Consider the following 25,727-nt stretch of genomic DNA (forward strand, 5'->3'; position numbering starts at 1 on the left):
CCGCGCGTCTGCGAACAGCGTAAGCAAACACATTAGAGGGGCTACCTACGCCCCGAGGATGTCTCCCCGTCGCGGGCGAAGAAAACGGCTCCCTAGTCACACTACTAACTCTGGGCGTGTAGGTGGTCGGTTTCGCTGGCCATATCTAGTCCGCCACTACAACGATGACCCGGGACGGGACGGGATAGACATACCTAATAGGCGTCGCCGTGGCCGGATATGATAACACATTATGTAATTTTCCAACGCTACTGATCGGTCCACGGAGGTCCGTGTTGCTCTATGCTATAGATGGGCAAGCCGGCATGCCGATGCCGCGGCGGCAGAAAAATACAATCTTCTTTCCATTAGCTAATCACATTCTACATTTCTGTGAAAGAAAAAAACTGTAGGTCATTGTCATTAAGATAATTATTGTCAACAGTTTTATACCAATTTACACATTTACATTTTTGATACTAACGTTTTTGAAAGAACAATTTTATAATCATTTCTTTGGTTTTATATAATACAAATACTGTTATCGAGCTATCGTTATCAAGTTGATCTTTTGACCTAGACAAAGCGACGTGAGATCGCCGAGTGTTCAGTCATGAGTTCGACATCGGAGCAAACTACGAAAGGAGACAAAATGAGTGCATTTCAAGAAGAATCTCTCTCACATCTAAAGTTACCTGATGACCACACAGTTACGAAAACTATTGTCACGTCGCCGAATATCTACAAACCCGTGGGTCCCTACAGGTTTGCCATTTAAGTTACTACTCAATTCACCCAACACATTATTACTATTGCAACCACAATTATTCGTTACTTTCTTAAAGTTTTAGTGGCTTCTTATTTTTTCGGATACTTTTTTCACTAGTAAGTAGTAATATTTTACCGTAATTTATTTTATGTGTGTTATCAAGTGCGTAAGGAGGTAGTTGTGTAGAATTCGACTTCAAGTTTGAATCATACATACTTAATTGATATCACGTGGTGTCCAGTCCCCTAACTACTATATGGGCCTTGAACATGGCTGGTGAGGATTGGGTGTATGTACTATATACCTCTGCCTACCCCTGTAGAGATACAGATGTGATGCTATGTTATATGATATGTAGAGTATCCTATTTTCCTTCCCTTGTTGGTCTGGTTGTGCCAAGTACTTTGACAGGACGTAAATAACCCAAAGTAAAACATGCAACCAGTCCTAAAATGTCTCTGAGTCGGGTTGAATACCTATTTATGAGCATAAACTTATAATTGTATAAATGTAGGTAATTACCTACTCCTAGTTGTGAATGTTTAAAACGCTGGTTCATATCCGGCTCACCCGTCTATCCGGTTGGGCTCACGATCCGGAGGTCCCGGGTTTGAATCCCGGTGGGGACATATCACAAAAATCACTTTGCGGTCCCTAGTTTGGTTAGGATATTAGAGCCTAATCACCTGATTGTTCAAAGTAAGATGATCCGTGCTTCGGAAGGCACGTTAAGCCGTTGGTCCCGGTTACTACTTACTGATGTATGTAAGTAGTCGTTACATGAGTCATGTCAGGGGCCTTTGGCGGCTCAATAATAACCCTGACACCAGGGTTGATGAGGTAGTAATTCACCTCACAACCCACACGATAGAAGAAGAATATCCGGCTCAAAGGAGCATGTTAAAATGAGTGTGGTTTAATTACTTTCACCACTAGTAGACTGTACTTAGTAAAAACGCTGATTGTTTTGCCACTTCGCATTTAATTTACTTTAAGTAGTTACAAAGGTTACTAAAATGTCCGGCAATAAGAGATAGACCTATGAATATAATATTAAATAAAAAGTATAGATTGTTTTTTCAACCTTTTTTTAAAAGGTATTTTTATGTTATAATTGTCAACAATTCTTATCAACAGTACTAATACTAATGATAAATCGTCAAGTGTAAAGTTTTGATATAAGTATAAAAACACTTCTTTTTACATAATCAATGGGGAGACATTGTTGAAATCACTTTGTAACTTATTTATAAATACTTTGTTACGTACTTACTCCCATTACGATCTTGTATCATGAAATTCAACTAGCAGTTAAAAAATGCAACTTCTTATCTAAGTAATTCTGCAGACTATTGTACTTAATAATAATAAGCTCTGAGACTGGATGAAATAAACGGCTTAATATTGATTGCATATAGAGCCGGGAAAAGTGGACACCGCAAACAAAATTAATCAATTAAATTCATCGAAAGTTAATAGATGTTGTAGGTAAGCGACTGTTTAGCCCGTCCCACATAAGTCACGTTTTTTTTGGCCGTGACTTATTGTAGTTTTGCCGCAAATAGCATTAACTACTTGGCTGGACAAACAGATTAAAACGTCGTTTCGAATACTACATAGTACAAACTGAAATAAGCGCGTCTCTATTGAGCCTTGAAATGTAGTAACATGTTACGTAGGTATTTACTACTACGTGTGTCTATGATTAATAATGTATTCCTTTCCAGTCAAGCCGTCCTAGTGGACAGGACGCTTTACCTGTCTGGGGTACTAGGCCTGGACCCCAATGGGCAGATGGTGAAGGGCGGGGCGGAGGCGCAAACGCGGATGATCCTCATCAACTTGCGACACGTGCTGGAGGCCGGCGGGGCTTCCCTGGCGTCCGTCATCAAGACCACCATCCTCCTCGCCGATATAGACGACTTCCGAGTTGTCAACCAAGTGTATTCAGAATGTATGTCTGTTGTCTTTATTATCTTTTTTATACGGTTCAGTTTTTAATAGTTCCTAAAGTTTATACTGCATGATCCAACAACTAAACTTAAACGAAATATTGTAGAAATATAATAAAACATAGAAAAACCAATTACAGAGTTTACACAAATAGACATACCTATTACGTAGGCTTCGATTATAATAATAGCCTATTATCATTGCAATCATCACTGTGATAATGGTCCATAGTTTTATTTCATTCTAGCTTTACAAATGCGTATACAGACGTAATGAAACTTAATACGTTTATACATGTAGTAGATTTTTAATGATATTCACGTTGATGTGTTACATAAGTAAAAATAAATATCATGCCTATTTCCCAAAGGGGTAGGCAGAGAGCACGGAATTCAACTTAGCACGACGCTTCTTCCACTCTCATCAAAAATACACACTGGCCGATTTAGAACTCTTTTTTCAAAACTTTTTTCCTGAATTGAATTGCGGTATTGTTCGCGTCCTGAATTTAATGTTTGCGTTAGACTTAGACAACAATCTCACCAGATGGTAAGTGAAGATGTAGCCTAAGGGGTGCAGTGCACGCTTACCTTTTAAGTACCTATTCACTCACAGTTAATGTATTACATTGTTGTTTCAGTCTTCCAAAAGGACTGTCCAGCGCGGGCGACCTTCCAGGTGGGTCAGCTGCCGCTGGGTGCGCTCGTGGAGATCGACGCTATCGCGCTGAGCGGCGCCGATCTCGTCATCACAGAGGCCGGACCATGTCCCTGCTCCGTCGAATGCGATCGCAAGGAAATGAACGACCCGTAACATCAATAAAACCAAGTCTATAGTGCACACGAAAACCAACCTATCGTTAAACCAAAACTAACATTTCACTTAATATTCCGAAGTTTTTTCAAAATAAATTAACTTCTTGCTAGAAATCAGTAAAAGCAGTTTCCTTCGCAAAAACCCTACCGCACCCGATATTGTCGCTGCCGTAGATAAAACGTAACAAATTATTCTTAATGCGTCTAAAGTTGAAACGTTAGGGAATAAATTAAATTCTACAACTCTTTGTGCTTTCGACCTCGAGAACTCCACGCGATATAACAGATGACCGAGTTCAGTGGCTATCGTAATTATTTCGTAGCTCACGGTAGCCTGTAGCACGTGCTTAAGGTCTAGGGTCAAACCAGTGTAGCGTTCTAATAAATTAAGTGCACGTGCATAAGGGCACTTATTAACTACAAGCTTAACTAATTACCTTCTGTTATCCAGAAACCTTATAAAATTCCTTCAAACGAAATTGTTAGAAACAACCTTAACGCCCAGATTTTCAGACACAATAGTTAAACAATGGCGTTTGGTTTTTAAAACTTAATTCGGTTTTCGGTTTCGTGCTCAGCGGTGAAGGAAAACATCGTGAGGAAACCCACATTTCCGAGATATGCATTTTAGGAGGTATGTGACCTAACTGTATTGGGCTGGTTTTCCCTTCGCGGGTTGGAAGCTCAGATAGGCAGTCGCTTCTGTAAAAAACCGGACCTGTCAAATTTTTAAGTTATGTTTAACAGGATAATGCATTCGGTTTTACGACTTTCAATATTCCTTACTTTTTCTTATTTAACTACTAAGACTTCGAGCAGGATGCTAGAGTAGAAGTAATCATATAATGTCAAATATGTTTTCGTTGCTACTCGTATATTCTAATAGAAAATATTATATGCAGAATCAGAACCATGGGCCTTATTTTTTAATCGCTCGCCTTAGCACGTGCGAAAGCATATATCTATCTCTTGCAAATGACAAGTTCTGATGTGCTACTATTATATTTGCGAACGTGAGATAAAGTTGAGCGATTCAAAAATAAGGCCCCAGAGTCGTGTTAGACACAATATTGGAGTTCCAAGACATGGATCAAGATCAGTTCATTCAAGATCAAATTTAACAATTAAGACCACGTGCAACCTTCATTTATCGTAGAAATTGGTACTACGAAATATTTTTTAAACCTATGTAAAGATCTACCAAACCTCGTATAATAAAATATGCATGCACCGTAATATATTTAACGATATAGAAAATGGCAGCCCCTCATATTCTGTGTGGTATATAATACGTAACATTATTTTTTCGTAGTTGCTACGACTTTGCTACGCACGTACATCCTAATCAAATGTATGTAGAGGTAACGATCATCGTGTAAGAACAAAATATTCGGTTTTATATTATGGAGTTAGTATTTAATAATAAAGATAACTTTAATTTATTCAGTAAAGAAGCAGGTACCTAACTTGAAGTACTCGTATTTTTGTTTGATACGATTATTTTTTTTATTTTATTTTGTTTGGGGAGCTTACAGCTTAATTCACAGAATGTTACACATAGTAGAAAGTAAAGGCCAAGTTACTTCACATCCCAAGCGCATGACGCGTAGCTTCATGTAATCGTATCTATATGAAGTACTACCGATTTCGTCTCGTTTCAGATACGACAATACTGACCTATTTCTAAAATATAATTATGGAACTAGGAGAACCACGTATCTGCTATGAAATATTTTTTGTTGCTACGAAGTTGCTACGCGTGGGTGCAACGTAATCGAAGGTATAAGAAAAATAACCAAAACTGATGTAAAAGTCGATAATGGAGTTTTAAATTTGGAGTGTGTCATCAACTAAAATAACGGACCACCCCTCTTATAGTGTAGACATTCAGAACTGGACATTGCTTTTCTTTGCTACGAAGTTGCTACGTCAACATCCCAATTAAATGTACCTTCGTTCTATCGATTCTTGTGTTATACAATGCAGTTCCAAAATTTAGATCACTACACACATAACAATTGGGGTATTCAGAGGTACATCCATCACAAGATGAATTAAGTACCCACACCTCGCAGAGTTTTCTGTTAGACCATCGTAGCGGTGATGAGTCTTATCGCCATATAACTATTATCAACAATCATGATTTAAAGATTATTTTATATTCTCAATGATGAAAGATCAAAGGTTAACTTGATCTACTGTGGTAGCTTATCAGATTTGTAGATGGCTGGTGTTAGATGGATAGGCTAGATAGATCGAAAACCTGGCCTGACCTACAGTCCAGATCGTGAAAGCCGTGCGTGTAAAGTACATTTAACAGGTTGCCGAATATATAACCACTGATTTCGAATCTGATAAACAAAATTGAAGGTTATATAATTTCGTTTTTCTTGGAGACTGTTAACACATTTTTGGGCCATTACCTACACTTTGTTGATAATGAAAATGTTGCGTTGACCAAATCGCAGGTAAATATTTCCTAGTATAAGAGGTAAATAACGCGACATACAAATAATATAAACGTGAAAGTTCATGACGATGTTTGTTTCTCATTAACGTAAAAGTACCGAATGGATTTTAAATATTTTTTTACAATAACATAGGTAGTTCATACATTAGAATTAAACAGGCTATAAGTTAACATAAACAGCCTATATGTATACGTGTCACGCTTGGGCACAGTCGTCAATCGGTGGGAGTATGGAGCATACTCCATCACGCTGCTCCACTGGGGGTTGCACAAGCTTGGTTACCGTCTCACACATGGTTTAGGCGTAGAATTATTATATATTCTTTTATGTGCCTAAACCGTAGACCGATTTGCATGAAACTTGAAGTTTACGTAGCCGAAAAACTAGTATTTACTAATCCTGTATTGTTCAGAACAACTGTTCATGGTTAAACATATGCATGCTTCAGAAGCTTTGTCGTTTCTTTAACGACCTTAACTTCTATAGGTGGTACTAAAGATAGGATGTTATTTCGCAACTGGTGAAGTGCATGCAACAATTACAGTAGTGTTCTATATTAAGTTGCATGCTACGGAGCAATGTTTCAGAAATCTCGCATCGTGATAAAAAGTTAATTTGAATTTTGAGTGAAATTTGGTTTTCACATTTAAGAATGTAGCTGCATGTGGTTATGATGGTTAGTTAGAGACGTGTAGAAGATTCGAATGGATTGCTTTTTGACATGACATGTGTGTAAAAAATGAGTATGTAGATGGTTTCATTTGTTTCCATTTGTATTGATAAAAGGTTCACCGGCCTCCCGCGGAGCAACGACTCGAAGGGTTTATAACTTTATGTGAAACGAATGTGCGTGACTGCGTTAATTGTTGCGTTCTACTACGTCTTACAAACTGTTGATGGATAAACATAACGTTGGAAGCTGGGTAAATAAAATAAAATAAATTAGAAGAGCATGCTCAACAGTCCGATTACATTGTTTTTTATTTACAAATCGTTCTGCAGTAGCAGGGTACGGTCACGAGCATTAATATGTGTATACACACTTTGGTACCATGTCACATTAACTTTTTGGACAAATTGAAGTCTCACTAAATGTCAATTGTGTTAGTGCGACAGAGTCCTAAAGTAGGTAAGTACATTATATTGATAATGACTATACCCCTGGAGAGCGACTTCAACGCTGGTATTTATTGTTATTTACGGTTGTGGCGATCGACAGTAAGGCAGCGATGATTCTTGGAGCGATAACAAAAATCTTCTAAATCAAAATGGGGTACACGTCTACATAATTGCCCGGAGCTATTTATGATATCACTGTAGTAAAACGGTACAATTTAAAAGGAGACTATTTTTAAAATTGTGACCTAGAGGGGGTGGTCATGAACACGAGAGACCGACACCCTCTGGGAGGGCCGGCATAATTTATTTAACAAGTACCTCCTCACATTGCGTGAACTATTAAGAACTGTTATGTTTATAACGCTCCTCCTGTTAAGCTTTATTTAAGTATGGGTTTACAGAGTTTATAGCGACGCACATAAATAACTTGGGCGAAACTAAACATCTGGTAAAAAACACACCCTAGTAGTATACTGATTACCATTAACTTAGTATTATTTAAGGGTGTCGGTATAAAATGAATACTCTTTACTTCTAGAATATCTAAGGTATTTCGTCAAAGCATAAATAAGCAAACTTATGTTCTTTTTTCTCTGGTAATACTCGGCTCCTATGTGTCTGTAGATAAGTACCTATATGAATTTACTAATTCAGATAAGTTATTAGAAAAGATAATAGCTTTTTAGATGTTACAATTACCATATTATATCTCAAAATCTTGGAAGTTTCTCATTTAGACCAAACACTAAAATATTCCCCTTCATGCAATCTGTGACTGACTAGTGATTGATTTATTTAGTTTAGGATTGATCGTGGCGTTCCTTTGTTTATTGCTGCACGAAAAGAACGTTAAAAGCCTTCGCATTGAAATTCGAAGGAAGAAAGGTCTTTTGCTAAACAATGCGCGTCAACGTAGAGGAATGTAGTACGTCGGTTTAATTGGAAAAACGCGATGGGGGTGCGAGGTCAGTTGAGTGGGCTCCCTCCTCCCATAATAGGTAGTTTAGTGGCCACGATACGATCTCAGGCAGCGCGCAGTCGGAGTTGGTGCGCCCGCTCGGTCGGCCGCTATTGAACCGGACGTCAGACGCCGGACGCCGGACGGCGGCGATCATCCGACACCTCTCCCGAATGGCAGCTCCATCGACATAACGACCATGGGCTGCACAAGCAGCGCTCCAAACATGACTCCCTCGCTCTCGCATTCAGGTACTAACCACTTCTAATCATCACACTATCAATGTTATTGTGTAAGGCATTTGTATATTTTCATAAACCAGTTTTTAAAAGCCACTATTTCAAAGGCTGCATATAAAGCGTTTTAATCATAGAATTTCAAAAAATTCGCGTTTTAATTTAATAGGCAAATTGAATATTATTACTCTACAAGCAAATAAATTATAAAATACCGGACACGCGAACTAACAGTAGGTACTGTAGTAATCGAATTATTTAACCATAAAATGATTAAAAGCTGGCGAATTTCTTTACGTTTTCAAGTTTAACTGATTTAAGTTTAATTTAACAACATAAACATAAACTGCCTATATACGTCCCACTGCTGGGCACAGGCCTCCCCTCAATCAACCGGAGGGGGTAAGTTTAATTTACCCTTACCTAATTATTATCGTGTTTGCTGGTAAAATAAGAAAAACATTCACTTTCTTACAAAAATAATAAGTAGGTAGTAAAAACTGTGGGAACTTAAAAGCTTGTTTATAAGCACTCGAAAACTTTTGGTGTTACCTGGAGGCAGGTACATAGGTTTTATTTTCTACTGCTGTTTTTAATACCAGCAAATATTTAGATACAAATAGAGACGGTAATTACAAGAGTACTTTGATTTAACTAAATATGCAGTTGTACAATAAATGTAGCTACGTAAAATAACAACCTGCCTGTTGCACTCGTCTAAATTTTTTTGTAGCTTTTTGTAGCTTCTAACTACCAATAATGGAAATGTGGTTTTATAAATGCGGGTGAAATTAATGTAAAATAATTCATGCATAACTAGTTTTTTAAGTAACAATCTACATCTTCCATTCCATTACGCGAAGCGAGGGCAGAGTCGTGCTAAGTGTTTAAGGTCAATATTAAGGCTGAGTTACCGGCGGACGTGTATTAATCACTGAGGTTCCTGTACAACACACGCCTGACATTATCGACTCAACTCTATTCGCGAAGGAATTCTGTTTAGCTTGTGTTCGACCGCGCTTAGCTTTAAAAGGCAAATCTTTTTTGCAAAAAAACCAAGACGGGAAGGCCGAACTCTTTCTTTGTTAAATAACGGCATAAGTTGTTCTTAACACATAGTTGCAATAAAAGTTGACATACAAATTAAAAATAAATTAAATGTAACTTATAATTATTAAATCATCATCATCATCAGCCCATTAACGTCCCCACTGCTGGGGCACGGGCCTTTCCTACGGATGGATAGGGAGATCGGGCCTCAAAACCATCACGCGGGCCCAGTGCGGATTGATGGTTATTAACGACTGCTAATGCAGCCGGGACCAACGGCTTAACGTGCCTTCCGAAGCACGGAGGTGCTCGAGATGAAAACTTTTTTTATGTGGTCACCCACCCTATGACCGGCCTTTGCGAAAGTTGCTTAACTTCAACAATGGCAGACCGAGCTTGTTTACCGCTGCGCCACTGAGCTACTCAGCTTAATTATTAAATATCATCATTATTAAATATCAATATCAATTATTACCTAAATCATTACTTTTTGACTTACTTTCTATTAGAAATAATCTTTGAACCAATGAAAAAGTAATTGATATTAAAACAAACAAAAACAACAAACATAAGCTAGTAGGGTAGTCAGAGGTACATCCATCGCAAGATGAAATAAGTAACCACACCTCACCGAGCTTTCTGTTGATATTGATCACTTATTATTCTGATATTCACGATTAATCAATTTCGACAACTCATATAATAATGCCTTACACGATTAGTAGGTAAAAGAAAGACAAAGAAAACAAAACACTGTACGTATTCAGGCAGACTAATGTTTTAGTACCTACTTTTAACTTATATTTAAATGAAACTTGAACATGACGTAGTTAAAGAGTCGTCAATTAAATAAAGCACCTTCCACGGACCTATTTTAATGCACGTCATACTGAGGCAATGTAACTTAGCTATTTTTAGAAACCTACAAGTTTATAAAAACAGCTTTTAATTAGAAATAACTTTTACAGAGAAAGACCTGAAGTTTTTAGACGAAGCAGACGAGAAACAAATGAAAGAAGGCGAAGAAAAAGAAGTCAATCACGAGAAAGGAAAAGAGTCAAACGGAATTCAGGTGCTTCCTACGTGTGATACATTAGGCGACTCTACGCAATTAGATAGACATATCAAATCACTTGTAAATACTACGTCCACTGCGGATCTCCAACAAGGTAGTATACAAATAAAGACAGCACCTACTAATTTGTACAAAATAACTATGTTTCAGCACTCAAGAAATGCACAATATGTTTGTTTGCTTACGCGGCAGCCGCATTTGTTTGTTTACAGTATAAGATATTAGATTGCACATCTAGAGGGTGCATTCAGTCGCGCTGTTTCCGCCTCTTGGTACCCTATATATTTACAACGAGTACTAGTGCGGCATACGTATCTTTACATGTCATCTTATATTTTTGTCGGTTGATTTGTATATTATTATAATTGTGATTTAGCGTCGATTGAAATGTACTTTAGTGGTGTACAGACTTAACGTGTACAGACGAGGCTGAAATCGCTGAATATCCAGCGATCGACTTTCGCGGTAAATATTTATAACGTATACGTAACATAACGTCACCTTTTTAACGTCACCGTCGCCTTTTTAAACCACGTAAGCGACTTTAAGAAAAATCACATTCGGATGGAAGTAAGAGAAGTATGTCAGGATCGAAGCAAATGTAATTCCATAGTCTCTCCATGTAATTCTTACCCCGGCGTTTGTTAATAGAATCTCGCAATAGACAAGCTAATTTGGATCTAGATAAAAAATTGTGGTCTCAAATTTTGCCCGGATCGAAATAAATTGAAAGAAATCGAGGTTTTGTTGAAGAAAATCAAAGAGGCGACAGGCGATACGGTGTTAAGTCCGTAGTCTGCTTTGAAACTATACAATAACCCGGGTGCTTTCAAGGCCAGAGTGAACAGGCACCTTCTGGGCGAGCTCGCTCCATCTTAGGCCTCGTCAATGCTTTCGGGCAAGTCTGGGGCCAAGAGCAAACCCATCAAAGGAAAAAAAATATAGCTTATGGCGCTCTTTAGCGACGGCAATTATGTTTTATGCCGTTCGTGCTTTTTATGGCATCTTGACCTTTAACCAAAAAAGTAACAAAGCACAAGTGTATTAAGCACTAAATTGTCTGTCTGCTGTAGTGGTGCGGGTACTACACTTATAAATGTTTACGACATAGCCCTTCCGGGGTAGATATAACGAACGGAGCGCCAATGTTTGAACACTACACCGCTTTTCACCACATAGAGTACACTTCTTATGTGAAATATTTGTCTTTATATTCTGTCCTGTGAAAAATAATAATAAAGGAACTATGTAATACAAAGGCCGAGAAATTACGATTACAGTGACTTAGTGGAAAAAGAAATGATTCGGTACCTAAAGCTAAAAGAAGTCGGAGCTAAGCGTTGGTGGGTGGGTCGCTAGTGCTTTGTTAAAAAAGATTAAAAACCATTTGCATTAACATTTTTAGTCCGGATAATTATTCAAGATAAAATCAATCAAAGCTGTCACACAATACCTAGCCTAGAATTTTTTCCCTAAATAACGTGTTCGGGCGTACGATATTCAAAGGAGGCAATTTTAAAATTCCTACGTAATTGCGAATTTCTGACTTACCAGTCCTTATGAATATACGCGAAGTTTTTGTAGGTACATAATTACAATTGGATAAGTAGGCGCGGTTCATAAGCAATTTGCTGAGGCTTATTTAAGCTTAGTAGCTCTTGCATGTTACATCACGGTCAAGTTTAGTAATTGAGTCGACAATTTATGCTATTACTTTCAGATTCACATATGAACAGGCATGTTGTGGAACATGACAATGAAAATGCAAGGAAGGACACGGGTAATTCAAACGCAGATACAATCGTGGATTTACAAACGGAGGAAAAGTTGTCGAAATTAGAGGAAGTTGTTGAAAAAGTTGTAGAACTGTACGTAGAAAACGGATACGAAACGAAACTTACAATTAGTGAGCCGGCTACTACTGAAGATATACTAGTAAAGACAGATGAAAGTAAACAAGAAGCAGCAAGTGAGAAACGAGAACATGCTGATGAAAACAAAGAAGCCGAGTAAGCTTTAGTTTGCATAGTTTTCAAAATTAACTAGACACCTTGTTAGGTACAGTTAAAAGCAATCTATTTAGTACTAAACTTACAATTTGTACTAGGTAGGTACTTAAAACTATTTAAACATTAATATTTCATAAGGCCTGTGCTACTCAACCTTTAAGCCGCGTTTCCATTAGGCATCATTTGGCGCGCGACATGTTGCACAACATATTACTCAACATGTTGAAAGTTAGCGCGGAACCAACATTGGTGTTTAACAACATTGTCTGTCTGCGAATCTACTACACGTCTGTCATCGACAACATGTTGCCAGAGGAATTAGTGTTTTGCGCGTCACGTCCCCACTTGACAACAATTTATGCTCAACTGTATCCACTAAGCAACATTTGTCGCGCGACATATTGAACAACATGTTGCCCAACATATTGCAAGTTAACGCGGAACTTTGGTTTACCAACGATGTCTGTCTGCACATCTACTACACGTCTGTCGTCGACAACATGTCGCCAGTGGAACTAGTGTTGTTGCACGTCACGTCTTCACTCGACAACGATTGATGCGCAACTAGCGATGATCTCTAAACAAACAACAAGTCGCTCGACATGTTGCGCTTCAGCTGGCAACGTCGCGCGCTGTTGTGCAACGTTGTCGTACATGTTGTGCATTAAGTGTTGCGCGTCAATTGTTGCCTAGTGGATACGAGGCTTAACGATGCTTTCTAAACAAATAACAAACCGTGCAACATGTTGCGCTTCAGCTGGGTACGTCACGCGTTGTTGTGCAACGTTACCGTACATGTTGAGCGTTACGGGTTGCGCGTTAATTGTTGCCTAGTGGATACGAGGCTTTACGCAACCACAACACACAACTGTTACTTGAGCTGATTCGTGCATACATCATAACATAAACAGCCTACCAACCAACGTCACACAGCTGGGCCCAAACCTCCCCTCAATCAACCGGAGGGGGTTTATAGTATTATACTCCACCACTGTACTGCGGATTGGTGGAGGTTTTTGGGCTAATAGCTCGGGCCGACGGCTGAACGTACCTTCCGAAGCACGGAATCAGCTGATTTTTAGGCCAGTCTCACAAACTGATTTCGATAATGTCTCCATGTGAAATCGAACCCGGACATACTCTCTCCCTCCGGATGGTTGTGAGACCATAAATAAAATGTATTTACTTTAAATTATATACATTTCAGAAAAAACTATGAAAAAATTTCGGGGCAATTCGTAAATGAAAGCCTGGTAGTGAGACGCCGACGTAATTCGGTATATAAGGGGAAAAAAGTTACGCTAATTCTAAAACCATTTCAAGATTTCGTTATTTTTTAGCTTTTAAATCAGCCAGACGGTATTTATTTTAACAATAATCAAATAAAAAATAAGATATAGAGGGTAACTATAAATCCCTTTAAAAATGAAGAGCTAAAGAGGCTAGGAAATTATGATAATAATGATAAAATACTTAACTTGTTTCCAGGGAGGAGACTGAAGAAGTTGCCAGTCCGAGCCAGTCGGAAAGCAGCCGCGCGACCCGCTGGGAGGCCCTCGCGGACATTGCCGCCGAGCTGCCACCCTCGCTCGCTGTAGACCCCGTCACCGGACAAATATATGCACTCTCTAAATAAACCACCAAATAAATATAATACTGCGAATTCTCTATTACGTCAATGTAAAACATTGAGCGGTTCACGCCAAATGCTGGAATAGGGTCGCATGACCTCACGGATTGTGTGGCTAAAGAAACATGATGAAAGATAACAATTGAAAATTGTGATGTCTTAAGAGTATTTCAAACAAAGTTCAAATTAAAGTTATTATTACTTTTAATTATTAAAGTATTCAAATAAATCTTAAATACAATTTGATATCTATAACATAGTTTCAACTTTTAACATTGATCATGCCCACGCCATTTTCATCAGTTGTGCCACCAAACACAACAACACACAATGCAGACTGTAACATGCTGTTCCAAGCAGTCTCCACCCACTTGTCAATAGTTTTCATTTGTTCACATTCATTTTCACTGTTAACTTCAAGCTTTAAATGTGCCATAACAAAATTATATTCTGTGGCAGCTTCAGAAAGTCTTGATATCACCTCTTCTGCTCCATCAACAGTGTTTAATTTAACTTTCTTTGGCTTGTTTTTCTTGAACTGAGCACTTAAACTTTCTTTGGCCTGTGTTAGGTATGTATGATAATCTCCTGTAATATCATCACACCCAATAACTAATGAAGTTTTCTTCTGTTCAATCATATGATTAAATATTGACAAAGCAACTTCTGGTTTTGTTTCCAATTTGTTAACAATATTTTGTTTGTATTGTTGTCTGTTTGTGTGAACAGCATCTCCAAATTCCATGCTTCTACTAAGTTTCAACTGCACCAATTTCAAAGATGTAACAGAGTCCTCTACAGAGCAATGGCCATTCTTTCCTGATTGAATGTCTTCATTCAGGAACTCTTTAGCTAAAGCCTTAAGTTTAGGTTTGCGAGTTCTTTCACCAGTAAAATTGAAAATTAGACTTGTATCTATAACATAAGGATGCATCATTTTAAGAGCTTGTAAATCTAAGTTTAAGGATTGGCCTACAAGTATGGCATCTGCTGGTAGAAGTTCTCTGATTTCATTTTGAACATCTTCAAGTCGTTTTGTAACATCATTTAATAATATTTTTGTGATACCAGAGAACCTTGTTAAATAATCTGTTATTTCATTATATGGCTTTACTAAAGACTCATAAACTGTTTCATGTTTTTCATTTACTATTGAGACCCTTGTTAGTTCTGAGCCTGCATTTGTGATGCACATTTCACAATCTAAACCGTACATTGGTGATTTGGCAGTAACTGGCATGTACTCATCTTTTGTCATTACGTAATCAGAATAAACACCTTTCAATTTCCCTTTCAATGGTACTGGGTAGTTTTCTTCAATAAGTTGCCAAGCTGATAGTATTAACTGTGTTCTGGGAAACTTATCATCAGTGAGAAGATCCATATCTTCCAAGACATCATCCTTAATTGGAAATACAGCTTTCATCATGATCATTAAGTCTTTTCTAGCTTCTAATGCTAGATTTATACTTCCATATTTCTGTATTATCCCCTCTTTTTCCACTTCAGATAAAGGGACCAAGGCTAGTTCTTGAACTAGAGATCCATTGTATACTGATGGTGTTAGTATTTCCACAAAATCTTTAAATATCTTCTTAATGTTTGGGAGTTTAGATTCATGCCTATGCCACTGTTGAATAGAGACACCTTCAAGTATGAGGCAGGTAGTTTGACTGATTTTGGCACATTTGTCCAACACATACCAACGAGGAGGTTGTGATAGATTGAGATTTCCAAGCAAAGAATGCAACAAGAGATGCTGTACATCTGTCAGCATTAAAGGTACTCTCTCTTCTGGTGGTGTAATTAAGGAAGCATGCTCTCCAGCAGTTTTCAAACGAAACTTAGGGATGTATTTCCTAGTCTTATCCATATGTTTGCGTTTTATTTCAGGCCACTCTTCAATAGAGTCATTTAGTGAAGGCTTCTGACCTAAAACAAAATCTTGTTGTTTAACCATTTCACAGGTAAATCTTAAATAAAATAATATTTGCCACATCGTAATTATCCGACTAGAAAGTTAGACCAGCATTACAAGGTGAACATAAAATAATTAAATGTCTTCTACCTACTATTGCATTGAAGAACATTAGAATATAACTAAATCAGACTTACATCTATCTAAATCTTTAGAAGCCCGCCGTTTTTTGGTTGACGGCCCGTCATTATTAGTATTTTTCCCATTGGTAAGCATTCTTTATTTCAAAGAGAAGACACCAAGTTGGACTTAATTAGATAATATATAATAAATAATAACAACAATCACTAAATGTAGGTTATAATCCAAACTTGAAAATAGAGATGGCGATCTGAGATCGATTAATCGAAAAATCGATTTTTCGAGCCAAGAAAATCGATTTTTTTAAATCGATATGTAGTACTGGATCGATTCATTGGATCGATACATCACCCTTTAAAATCGACATTCGATTTTTTTGTTTTTGTATTAACCATACAATTAGTTGTAGGTGCCCGTATTACAAGAGTGCTGCCGGTTAATTACTCAAAAACTTACGAGATGGCTGTGTGTTTAGTTTCCTTCGCCTCACTTCTCTTCAATAGAAAAAGTTACGTTTATAATCTGTGACTTTTTTTATCTGTTCTGTGATTGCGTCATCACATCATTCGATTAAAGATCGTTAATTATAACATTCGTCTTATTTTGAATAAAATTGATTAATACTTATATTGTAATAGAAAATTGGAAAAAAGATCGATTTTTTGGAAATCGATATTTTAGATCTCGATTTTTTTGTGGATCGATTCATCAGGTCACGATTCGAATCGATTTAAAAATCGATCTTTTTTGGAATGCATCGCCATCCCTACTTGAAAAGAACCCTCCATGTGTCATGTGTGACATATACGTTCCGTTCCATCCTATAAAAAAAACACGCTTTATTTTTTTATATTTTTTTGTTTTTGAATACATGTATTTTACGTCTGGATTAAGAATATGTGTGAATAACTGCAGATAGCCCACACTCACGATTGTAAATACAAAAAAAATCATACATAATTACATTCCCTTCATTTTCAATAATTTAAATAGAGTCCCTTCATTCCATTTGAAAAAGTATAACTGAATATTTTTAGTAGACTTCACAAGGATCTCGAGCATAACCATCACGCGAATAAATTTCATTTCAGTATTTATTCTCTACGTATTTCGTGTCCTCGGGTTCATCGGTGGATAATCTTAATTTTTGAGTGTGCCCAAAGAAGCTTAAATAATGCTACCCGTACCTACATACATAAACTCACGCCTATTTCCCACCGGGGTAAGTAGAAACTATGGAATCCCGTTTCCTTTGACAAGTACTTGTGTTAATATTAATTTAAAAATAATAAGACTAACACATGCTAAACATATTTTTTTATTTATGTCGTCTTAAAACAAAATAATACATAAAGTTAGGTAATTTTTAAACTTTATTACTCGTATCTACTATTCATATATCAATCAAGAAATAATTTACATTTGGTGAAGAATATATTACTTAATAAAGTATTACCAATTGTGATAATAACTTTTTTTGTATCTTTTATCTATTGTATTAGTGATTACTCAGAGGATTCTCTAGTAATAAATAAAAGTAATATTTATTCGAAGTATGTACTTCTTGAGGGCTTCTGTTTCATTGGTTTTCATTGCGTAGCTGGTAAAGTCCTTTCTATAAATGCTCGCATATCTTTAAGTTCTGCTTCAGAGGAGCTGTGTGTAAGACCCTGGTATGTGGTGAACTCGATGTTTTTCATAAATGTCTTCAGAAATGATGCAGTCATCTGTCCCCATTTGAAGGGGACTACAGGATCACAGTCGCCATGAGCTTGGAATATCTGAAAAAATAAGTTGTAGTTAAGATGGTTACAATGATATATTACTGCAATTCTAGCAATCGTTTTGGATATTGTTCCCTACATCCAAACGTGCAAACTTACAAACATTCCCTCTACCAGCTGCTGCTGATGCTGGTGTAGTTTTCATCTAGTACAGGTATTATCTTATGTATCAGACACGGATGTCAGGGTTACTACTAAGCCACCAAAGGCCCCTGAACGTCTTGGCTCATCCAACGACTACGTAGTTACGTAAATAAATTGTAACCGGGACAAACTGCATAACGTGCCCTCCGAAACACTGCAATTGCAATGTCTTACTCAAGTCGGCATCATAAAGTGACTTTCGCGATATGTTCTCAACGGAATTCGAACTCAGGACTTCCGGATTGCAATACCGACGCTCAACCACTGCGCCACCTAGGCCGTTAAAACACACATAAGTTTACATAATATGAGTGTATTGTATTGATGAAGCCTGATTATTATGTGAATTCAATAAAGAGGTCGCTTGGAAATTCAATGTTATATTCAGCCGACCTGCCCTTCCTGTCACTGTAATGCAAATATCGTAAACTATTATAGCAGATTATTTCAAAGCTATTTTAAGAAATGCATCTAAATGTGATTAGTATTTTTAATCACCATTATTTACAAATCCTTGAAAGGTAATGAAAATATAAAATATTATATTACTATATGAAAAAATGTTTACAAATAGATAACGAATGTGACTCTTGTTATCATTGCGTTTGATTGATAACAAGTAGTGAATACTATCTGTAATTGGTTCATAATAGCGAACTTAAAAAAATGCCTCTGCCAACGAACATTACGCGTCTATATGCTGGGAAGCAAAGTCCTCTTAAACTTTTCCAACAAGTTATCGCTTCACTTTGACTGATTAATGTATAGTTTACAAGTAGATTACGATTATGACTATCATTATCATGACCATGACTCTGCGAGCGAACACTACGTGTCTATATTCCTGGAACGAAAAGTCTCCCAAACTATCTTATCGCGACTTATACTCGTAATACACTTCTCATCAAAAAAATCGAAACACTTCCGTTTTCATTGTTTCTGTCCGAATTTAACACAAAAAAGAATTCATACGATGAAAAAAAATACATAAATGTATAGCTGGCAGTTTGGCCATTACAGTAATAAGCGAAAATTCTAAATTCAAAATTAGAATTTCATTTGTTTATCTTATAAACGAAATGAATCACTGTTTTGAGACAAATGTGTGTTTAGGGTTGGAGTACATTTAGCGTTTAAAAACTAAAAATTGGCGCCTATCCTTAAACTTTTTGTTTTTTATTTCAATACTGTGACTTTGGGACGTCTGAAAAAAGGTTTTTTTTCTAAAACGTATGGATACTTCGCCCACAGAAGCCGCCCAAGTTGTGGCATTGCTGGATTCTGGCCTTAGAGTGTTGTGGCTGCAAGACTGCATCTAAGCCTGTCATCTGTTCATAGAGTCTATAAACGTTATCGGGAGACTGGTTTGTTCACGCGCCGTTCAGGATCTGGCAGGAATCGGGTCACTTCTGAGCGAGATGATCGATTTATTGTAACAACTTCTTTAAGAAATCGACGCCTTAACGCTTTTCAACTGCAGCAGCGGCTTCGTGTTGTACGAAGGGTGGCTGTAAGTGACTCTACAATTAGAAGAAGGTTGAAGGATCGTGGACTGGTACCGCATAAGCCAGCAAATGGGCCGAAATTAACTGCAGACCATCGAAGAGCGCGCCTTAACTTTGCACGTGAGCACCTAAATTGGTCATACCTACAGTGGAGCAAAGTTCTCTTTTCTGATGAGTGTAAAATTATGCTGTATGGTAACGACGGAAGGAACAAGGTCTACAGAAGAGACGGAGAACGCTATGCACAATGCTGCATTGAAGAAAAGGTCAGCTATGGTGGCGGTTCGTGGACGGTTTGGGGAGGAATCAGCGCCGACGGTAAGACAGAGCTTGCTTTCGTGTCTGGGCCACGTCTGCCTGCACTAAACTGTCATCGGTACGTCGAAGAGTGTCTCGAGCCTCATGTGATGCCCTATGCACATTTTATTGGCAACGGCTTCATATTCATGCACGACAATGCTAGGGGTCACACCGCGGGCGTCGTACGAGATTATCTTAACGAAGTCGATATCTCTATTATGGAATGGCCAGCAAGAAGCCCGGACATGAATCCCATTGAACATCTGTGGGATGAATTAAAGAGACGAATTCGAGCAAGAGATCCTGCCCCAGAAACACTTGGCCAGCTGCAAGATGCAATCCAAGAGGAATGGGACAATATACCACAGCATGTGATCGTGACTCTCATCCGATCGATGAAGAACCGTATGGAAGCAGTAATTAGAGCTCGGGGAGGGAATACAAGTTATTAAATAAACGTTTTTTAGCTTTTTTTTTCATTTACGTGTGTTGTTTTATCCATTTCCTTTATACTCCATACGGAATAAAAATGACTCATTTAACAAAATACGAAACCTATGAAAAATTCATTTAAATTTAGAACATTAACATTAAGATTTGATAAGCTCATATTACTCACTATTAAACGACATTTAACATTTATTCCTAAATGTACACATTTTTCTGATAATCCTGACAAAACGTAAACTTGCAAGGTGTTTCGATTTTTTTGATGAGAAGTGTATATACCGAAAATCCACATTTAACATTAAGAAGGTAACTTAAAAATTGTAATCGACGTACCTAAATAAGTTCAAATTCAAAAATATCTTTATTCAGTAGTAACATAGTTACACTTTGAGTCATTTTTTACATAAGACGAGGGGTCCCCATTACGGTTTTACAGCCTCTTTGAATCAAGTCCATAAATCATTGATTCCAACTTTATGAAGTATAAGCCTACCTACCTATATAACAGGGCCACTGTCAATCTAAAAAAAATAGTTTGGTAAAATTGACACAAAAACCCGTGTTAAGCTAAAGGCTTTAAAATTGTTTTACTGTCTGCAAAGTCACAAAGTTATAATCGTAAGAAAAAGCAATAATAAATATACATACAGGTAGCTCCAAAGGCGACTTCACAGCTTCAGGGAAACGAGCGTGTCTTGGCAACCAGCAAGACAGAGCGATCACACCAGCGAGAGGCTGAGGGTACGTCAAAGCGGCGTGAAGCGCAAGTGCGCCACCCTGAGAGAAACCACCCACCAGTACTCGGCTTGCAGGAATTCCAGCCTAAAACACATTTATTTATTGTTTTCGTAATTTGTACTGGTTGTGTATATCTTACAAAAAACAAATAATGTGAAAAAATATTTGTGTGTTCCTTCAGAGTAGAGACAACAATTATATGAATCCAGATAATTATGTATTGTTTGTTAATATATTGTATTTGCCAGTGGCTTTGGTTTGCCATTTCATTTTATGAATAAAAATAATTATATTCTTTCGTACAGACAAAGTAGTTTGGAAATGTTATGTTAATCAATGTTTATAAGTCATTTCTATTTAAATGTATTAATATAAGCAGCGATAACACTAATAGTTGTTTTGTTAAATACAAATTATACACATCTAGTTAGGCTTAATATACTCATTTCCTTGCATTTAATCAAATAAAAAATCAGAATATGACATAAAAACGTATATTACGTACCTTGATTTCATCAGCAATCAGAGTGTGAACTAAAGATGTAGCTCTCTCTATCCCTTCATCATCTTCGGGTGCAGTGGCATCCAAGGTTCGTAGGTCGAACCAAGATGGCATGCGAAACCCTGCATTCAGTGTCACTGGCATCGTAGATGCTGTGGGGCAGATCACCTTAACGTGAGGCCCCCTTATGGCAGCAATTGTACTTGCCCAGCCATGGCTGATAAAAATAAAATAGATTATAAAAAAGCCCATTGACAACTAAAATAAATTTTTAAAATATTACTCTATACAAACCCAGTATCACCAAGTCCATGAAGAAATATAAGCTGTAACAAATAAAAAAATGTTAATTCAATTAAGAGACTTTCTGAATAGACTCACAAAAAGTATGGTAATATGTACTTACGGATGCTGTTTGTTTTGCTGTAGCAGCAATAATTACAGGATTTGGTTCCATTATCAGATTACGTGAAAATCAATACAGTTAGACGTCTGCAGTATACACCGACAGACGCCAGAAAGACCTACGCAAACAGGACAATACAATTAAACTATGTATTAAAAAACAGATACAAAATGTAAAGCCTATTTAATTAACACTCACTAACAACGTAAAACGGCACAACCAAGGAAGATCGTAAAATTAACACATACGCCTTCCTTACAAATATAATACTGTGTAATGTACGATTAGACTTTTTGTCATCGCTTTGACAGATGACAGAGTCTGATACTCAGTGAGCAAGTGAGAGGAGTCTGCAATGTGTGTTACTGCAGTTTAACCACATTTTATCATAACATTTAATGAAGAAAGACATTTTTTGTCCAATTCCCTGAGCCAAAAATAGCTAAATTCGCTTAAATAATGTATACGTCACAATATTATTTAAGACAAAACTATACTACTCTACATAAATACGAGATTCCAATAATCCAGTATCCAAACCAGCAAACGAATGACATTACCTAAAAAACCACCATATTGTCAATGGTTTTTTGTTATGACGCATCATTTTCAGGCTTTTTGGCGGGAAACGGGAACGGGACAGTTGCTTTCTTCATTGAGTAATCTAAATAATGAATACGAAGTGGTGTTTTGTGGTTAATGATCGCATTAAGTTAGTCGGAAGACATTCGCGAGTGTTATTATATTGGAGTATTCAATAAACAAAGTGTATCTGCCTATTTTCGCTTCGTGTCAGGAAGCCGCTTCATAACTCAAAAGTCTATGCGGACTTTTGAGTTAATTCGTTTGGGGTTCGGAGTAGGAGTCTACTCCGAGGGTGGGGGCTTAGGTTTCATCATCATCACCTTTCATCATTTCATTAATCATCAAGAAAAAAAATACGTCAGACATGGCTGTATGGGCATAGTTCCCTTTGCCTTACCCTTCGGGGAAAACCAAAACAAAAAAAAAAAAAAAAGCATCATTTTCATCCAACATTGCTCATATTTGTGTTGTTTTGTATAAAAATATTGCGATTCTCTTGATTTACAAGTGTTGTACAAATGATGGTATGTTGTAAGTTCATTATATACTTCCTACTCGTTGTCGGTATTTACTTACATTAGGTGATATAAGTACTTTGGGAATGGATCTAGTAAATTCGATTACAATTATTATTCTTCAGTTTTTAGGTAGTTAGAGCATTTGTTTAATTAAGTAATGACTGTTATTATGTTATGATGATCACTATTAACAATCATTAGCTAGAGCTACACGTAACCTCGTATGGTTTGTCCAAAATATAGTAAAAGTTAATCCCTCCCCGCCGCGAGGGCAGCCAGTGAGTGATTGAGTGTTTAGTGGCGTAGTTTTCGTACTCAAATACGTGTTTGTGTTGTTAATATGTTTTAAAAGACCCGCAAAATTAACAGTCCCCATAATAGTTTAGATAGTTTGACTTAACACAAATCTTGTGTGACTTGAAAATAGGCAAGTAAACATATCAGTGTCAGTGGGTCAATACAAATATCAGTGGGGGTGGAAAAGGTGTATACCTCATAGATATCTAAATGTTATATTATAATTCATAATGACCAGGTGCTTATTTACCTAAACTTGAAAGTATGGAAGTGGCTTCTTAAAACAATTTATTTTGATTGATGATAAAAATCCTGGCATCTCATGGCTCACTCTCATTTGCTGTAATTTTTTTGATACAAGAGTAGTTTCCATATTAGCCAATCAGTGAACTGTTCTATTCAAATCTGTACTGTCCCAGTGCTGTCTCTATTTATTATTGGTTCTTATCAATCCTGGTTTCACATATTTTGTCAATATAAAAGTGCTATCCAAAGTAGTCAACTAGTGAACTGTAAATAGGTAACGATCACTGAAAATGATCCAAGAAGTTGTCATAATTTAACAATGTATGTATTTTAAAATACTCAAAAATATGCTTTTAATTTTTGTTTTCATTGATGCATTACCTAAGTTGAAATTTTCTTAACACATGTCATTATCGTTTTGCAGAATAATCCATGATGGCCAAGGATGATATTACACTAGGAGAGGAGATGGGAAAACTGGAGATAGAACCTGTAAAACTAAAAATCATCAAAGAAGAAAATCCATTTACACCTCTGTCGCTCCAAAAAAGAAATGTATTTACAAGAACTCTCCACCAAAACTTGAAATGTTCTTGTCTTATACAGAAAAGGAATAAAAACTTAAGTATATGTAAAAAGAAACAAAATAAAATTCTCAAAGAGCCTGTCTTGAAGTTACTGCAAGTAAACGGCCAAAACTGTAGTGTAAGTGAAGATTGTTATCACATGTGTAAAAAGATATCAAGACTACCAGTTAAAAGTTCCGATAGCTTGAGTGTATGTGCACTTGTTGATAATTGCAACCAGCTAAGGATATCTTCAGGCGGCAATGAGGAACCTCCAGCAAGTGTAGAACAAAATGAAAGTCAGTGGTGGAAAAGTAATGTAACAAATGCTCGACAAACAAAAGACACAATCTCAGGGATGACTCAGGCTGGCTCCTGTTCACAACAAGCTTTGAACCCACCCTGTGATGTCACAATTGATGAGCTAGCTAGCTACTTTGAAACATTGGTTCATATTCCCAAAAAGATGTCATCAATGGCTGAAATGATGTACATTTAAAAACATTTTTGAATATTTATATGAGAAGTGGTCCAACACATAAGTAAAAGTGTGTAATAATAGTCAATGACTGCAACTATGTGATGGTACTTGCAAACTGCTGAGTGACTGAGCGGGAAAAATGCACAGACCTGTTTTGAATGATATAATTATAGCATAATCAGTTATCAAAGTGTTAACTAGGAAATGAATCATTTCTAAGTGTAATTATTAATTTCTTACTGTTATTTTGTAATCTTTAATGTGTACACATATCTAAACTGGGCATAAATGTAATTTTACTAATTACTATTATTTCTTTGATGGGCCATGAGTCAAATATTTTAAATGAATAGTAGAATTTAGATAGGAACAATGTAAATTAATGTTTCATTAAATTTTATCGGTATTGTGATTATTTTTGTGTTTGTCTTTATCATTTTGCATGGTTTTAACATTGCTTCATTCATGTGCATAGCAACCCTGTAAGTAATTAGGAGCATATAAGTTATAATATTCAAAAGAATATCATGAAAAGAAATTATAGCAAAAGTGAATGTAAAATATCGAAATTAAAAAGCGTGTGTCGCATCAAAGCAAGGTGCTCAACATGCTAGATTTACATGAAAGAAAGGCTCATTTATTTGACCAAGGTGGCCAGCAGTACCAGCTCCAAAGTCACCAGTGGTTATGGCGCTCGCTAAAGACTGGAAATGTACGTAGTTCAAGGTCCCAAGGTAAGTATTCTGACAGGCAAAAGCAGTATAAAAGTGAAGTATTGAAAACAGCGTAATTAGGTATTTCGATTCATCAGAAACTGCGCATGCCGCTGCGCTGCTGCTCTTGGTTAATTAGATGTTACCTGTTTGTGTAAGAATGACGACGCTACTCCACCGGATCTGGGCAGTACATGGACTCTATTTGCTTTATTGTAGGTAGGGGAGGTATTTGGGCTAGTAAACATTATTCTTTAATGATTAAAGACCACCGTTTAACATAACACGAGATATCCAGACTGCCAGAGCCAAGACCATCCGTTATCGACAGTTGTGCGTACCTTCGAAGCACGGAAAGAACTCAATAAA

At 37.0% G+C, this 25,727-nt stretch overlaps 5 protein-coding genes across 6 annotated transcripts; 3 read left to right on the plus strand and 2 right to left on the minus strand.

The window, feature by feature from the left end:
- The first annotated feature begins 550 nt into the window (after positions 1 to 550).
- On the plus strand, positions 551 to 3,639 carry LOC126372709 (2-iminobutanoate/2-iminopropanoate deaminase-like). The gene is made up of 3 exons (XM_050018558.1): positions 551 to 744; positions 2,476 to 2,702; positions 3,342 to 3,639. Exons 1-3 carry the CDS (start codon positions 593 to 595, stop codon positions 3,512 to 3,514), a joined length of 552 nt encoding a protein of 183 aa, XP_049874515.1. The 5' UTR covers positions 551 to 592; the 3' UTR covers positions 3,515 to 3,639.
- A 4,474-nt stretch (positions 3,640 to 8,113) lies between these two features.
- LOC126372397 (uncharacterized) lies at positions 8,114 to 14,960 on the plus strand. The gene is made up of 4 exons (XM_050018117.1): positions 8,114 to 8,315; positions 10,319 to 10,519; positions 12,146 to 12,434; positions 13,923 to 14,960. Exons 1-4 carry the CDS (start codon positions 8,264 to 8,266, stop codon positions 14,068 to 14,070), a joined length of 690 nt encoding a protein of 229 aa, XP_049874074.1. The 5' UTR covers positions 8,114 to 8,263; the 3' UTR covers positions 14,071 to 14,960.
- LOC126372395 (RNA exonuclease 5) lies at positions 14,251 to 16,354 on the minus strand. Its single transcript, XM_050018114.1, has 2 exons — positions 16,180 to 16,354; positions 14,251 to 15,996 (listed from the first exon to the last, which is right to left on the minus strand). Exons 1-2 carry the CDS (start codon positions 16,256 to 16,258, stop codon positions 14,327 to 14,329), a joined length of 1,749 nt encoding a protein of 582 aa, XP_049874071.1. The 5' UTR covers positions 16,259 to 16,354; the 3' UTR covers positions 14,251 to 14,326.
- Positions 16,355 to 17,423: 1,069 nt separating this feature from the next.
- On the minus strand, positions 17,424 to 22,288 carry LOC126372398 (acyl-protein thioesterase 1). The gene is made up of 6 exons (XM_050018119.1): positions 22,151 to 22,288; positions 21,953 to 22,070; positions 21,841 to 21,872; positions 21,550 to 21,763; positions 20,955 to 21,128; positions 17,424 to 17,904 (listed from the first exon to the last, which is right to left on the minus strand). Exons 2-6 carry the CDS (start codon positions 22,001 to 22,003, stop codon positions 17,713 to 17,715), a joined length of 663 nt encoding a protein of 220 aa, XP_049874076.1. The 5' UTR covers positions 22,004 to 22,070; positions 22,151 to 22,288; the 3' UTR covers positions 17,424 to 17,712.
- Positions 22,289 to 22,533: 245 nt separating this feature from the next.
- LOC126372399 (uncharacterized) lies at positions 22,534 to 25,060 on the plus strand. 2 transcript variants are annotated; one of them, XM_050018120.1, is made up of 3 exons: positions 22,534 to 22,552; positions 22,971 to 23,061; positions 24,023 to 25,060. In XM_050018120.1, the coding sequence occupies exon 3, from the start codon at positions 24,031 to 24,033 to the stop codon at positions 24,661 to 24,663; it is 633 nt and encodes a 210-aa protein (XP_049874077.1). In that variant the 5' UTR covers positions 22,534 to 22,552; positions 22,971 to 23,061; positions 24,023 to 24,030; the 3' UTR covers positions 24,664 to 25,060. The 2 variants fall into 2 exon arrangements, with proteins under 2 accessions (XP_049874077.1, XP_049874078.1); XM_050018121.1 differs by lacking the exon at positions 22,534 to 22,552 and having other exon boundaries at positions 22,971 to 23,068.
- Positions 25,061 to 25,727: the final 667 nt, after the last annotated feature.

The sequence above is a fragment of the Pectinophora gossypiella genome, chromosome 14 (assembly GCF_024362695.1).
Source record: "Pectinophora gossypiella chromosome 14, ilPecGoss1.1, whole genome shotgun sequence".
Lineage (NCBI taxonomy): Eukaryota > Metazoa > Arthropoda > Insecta > Lepidoptera > Gelechiidae > Pectinophora > Pectinophora gossypiella.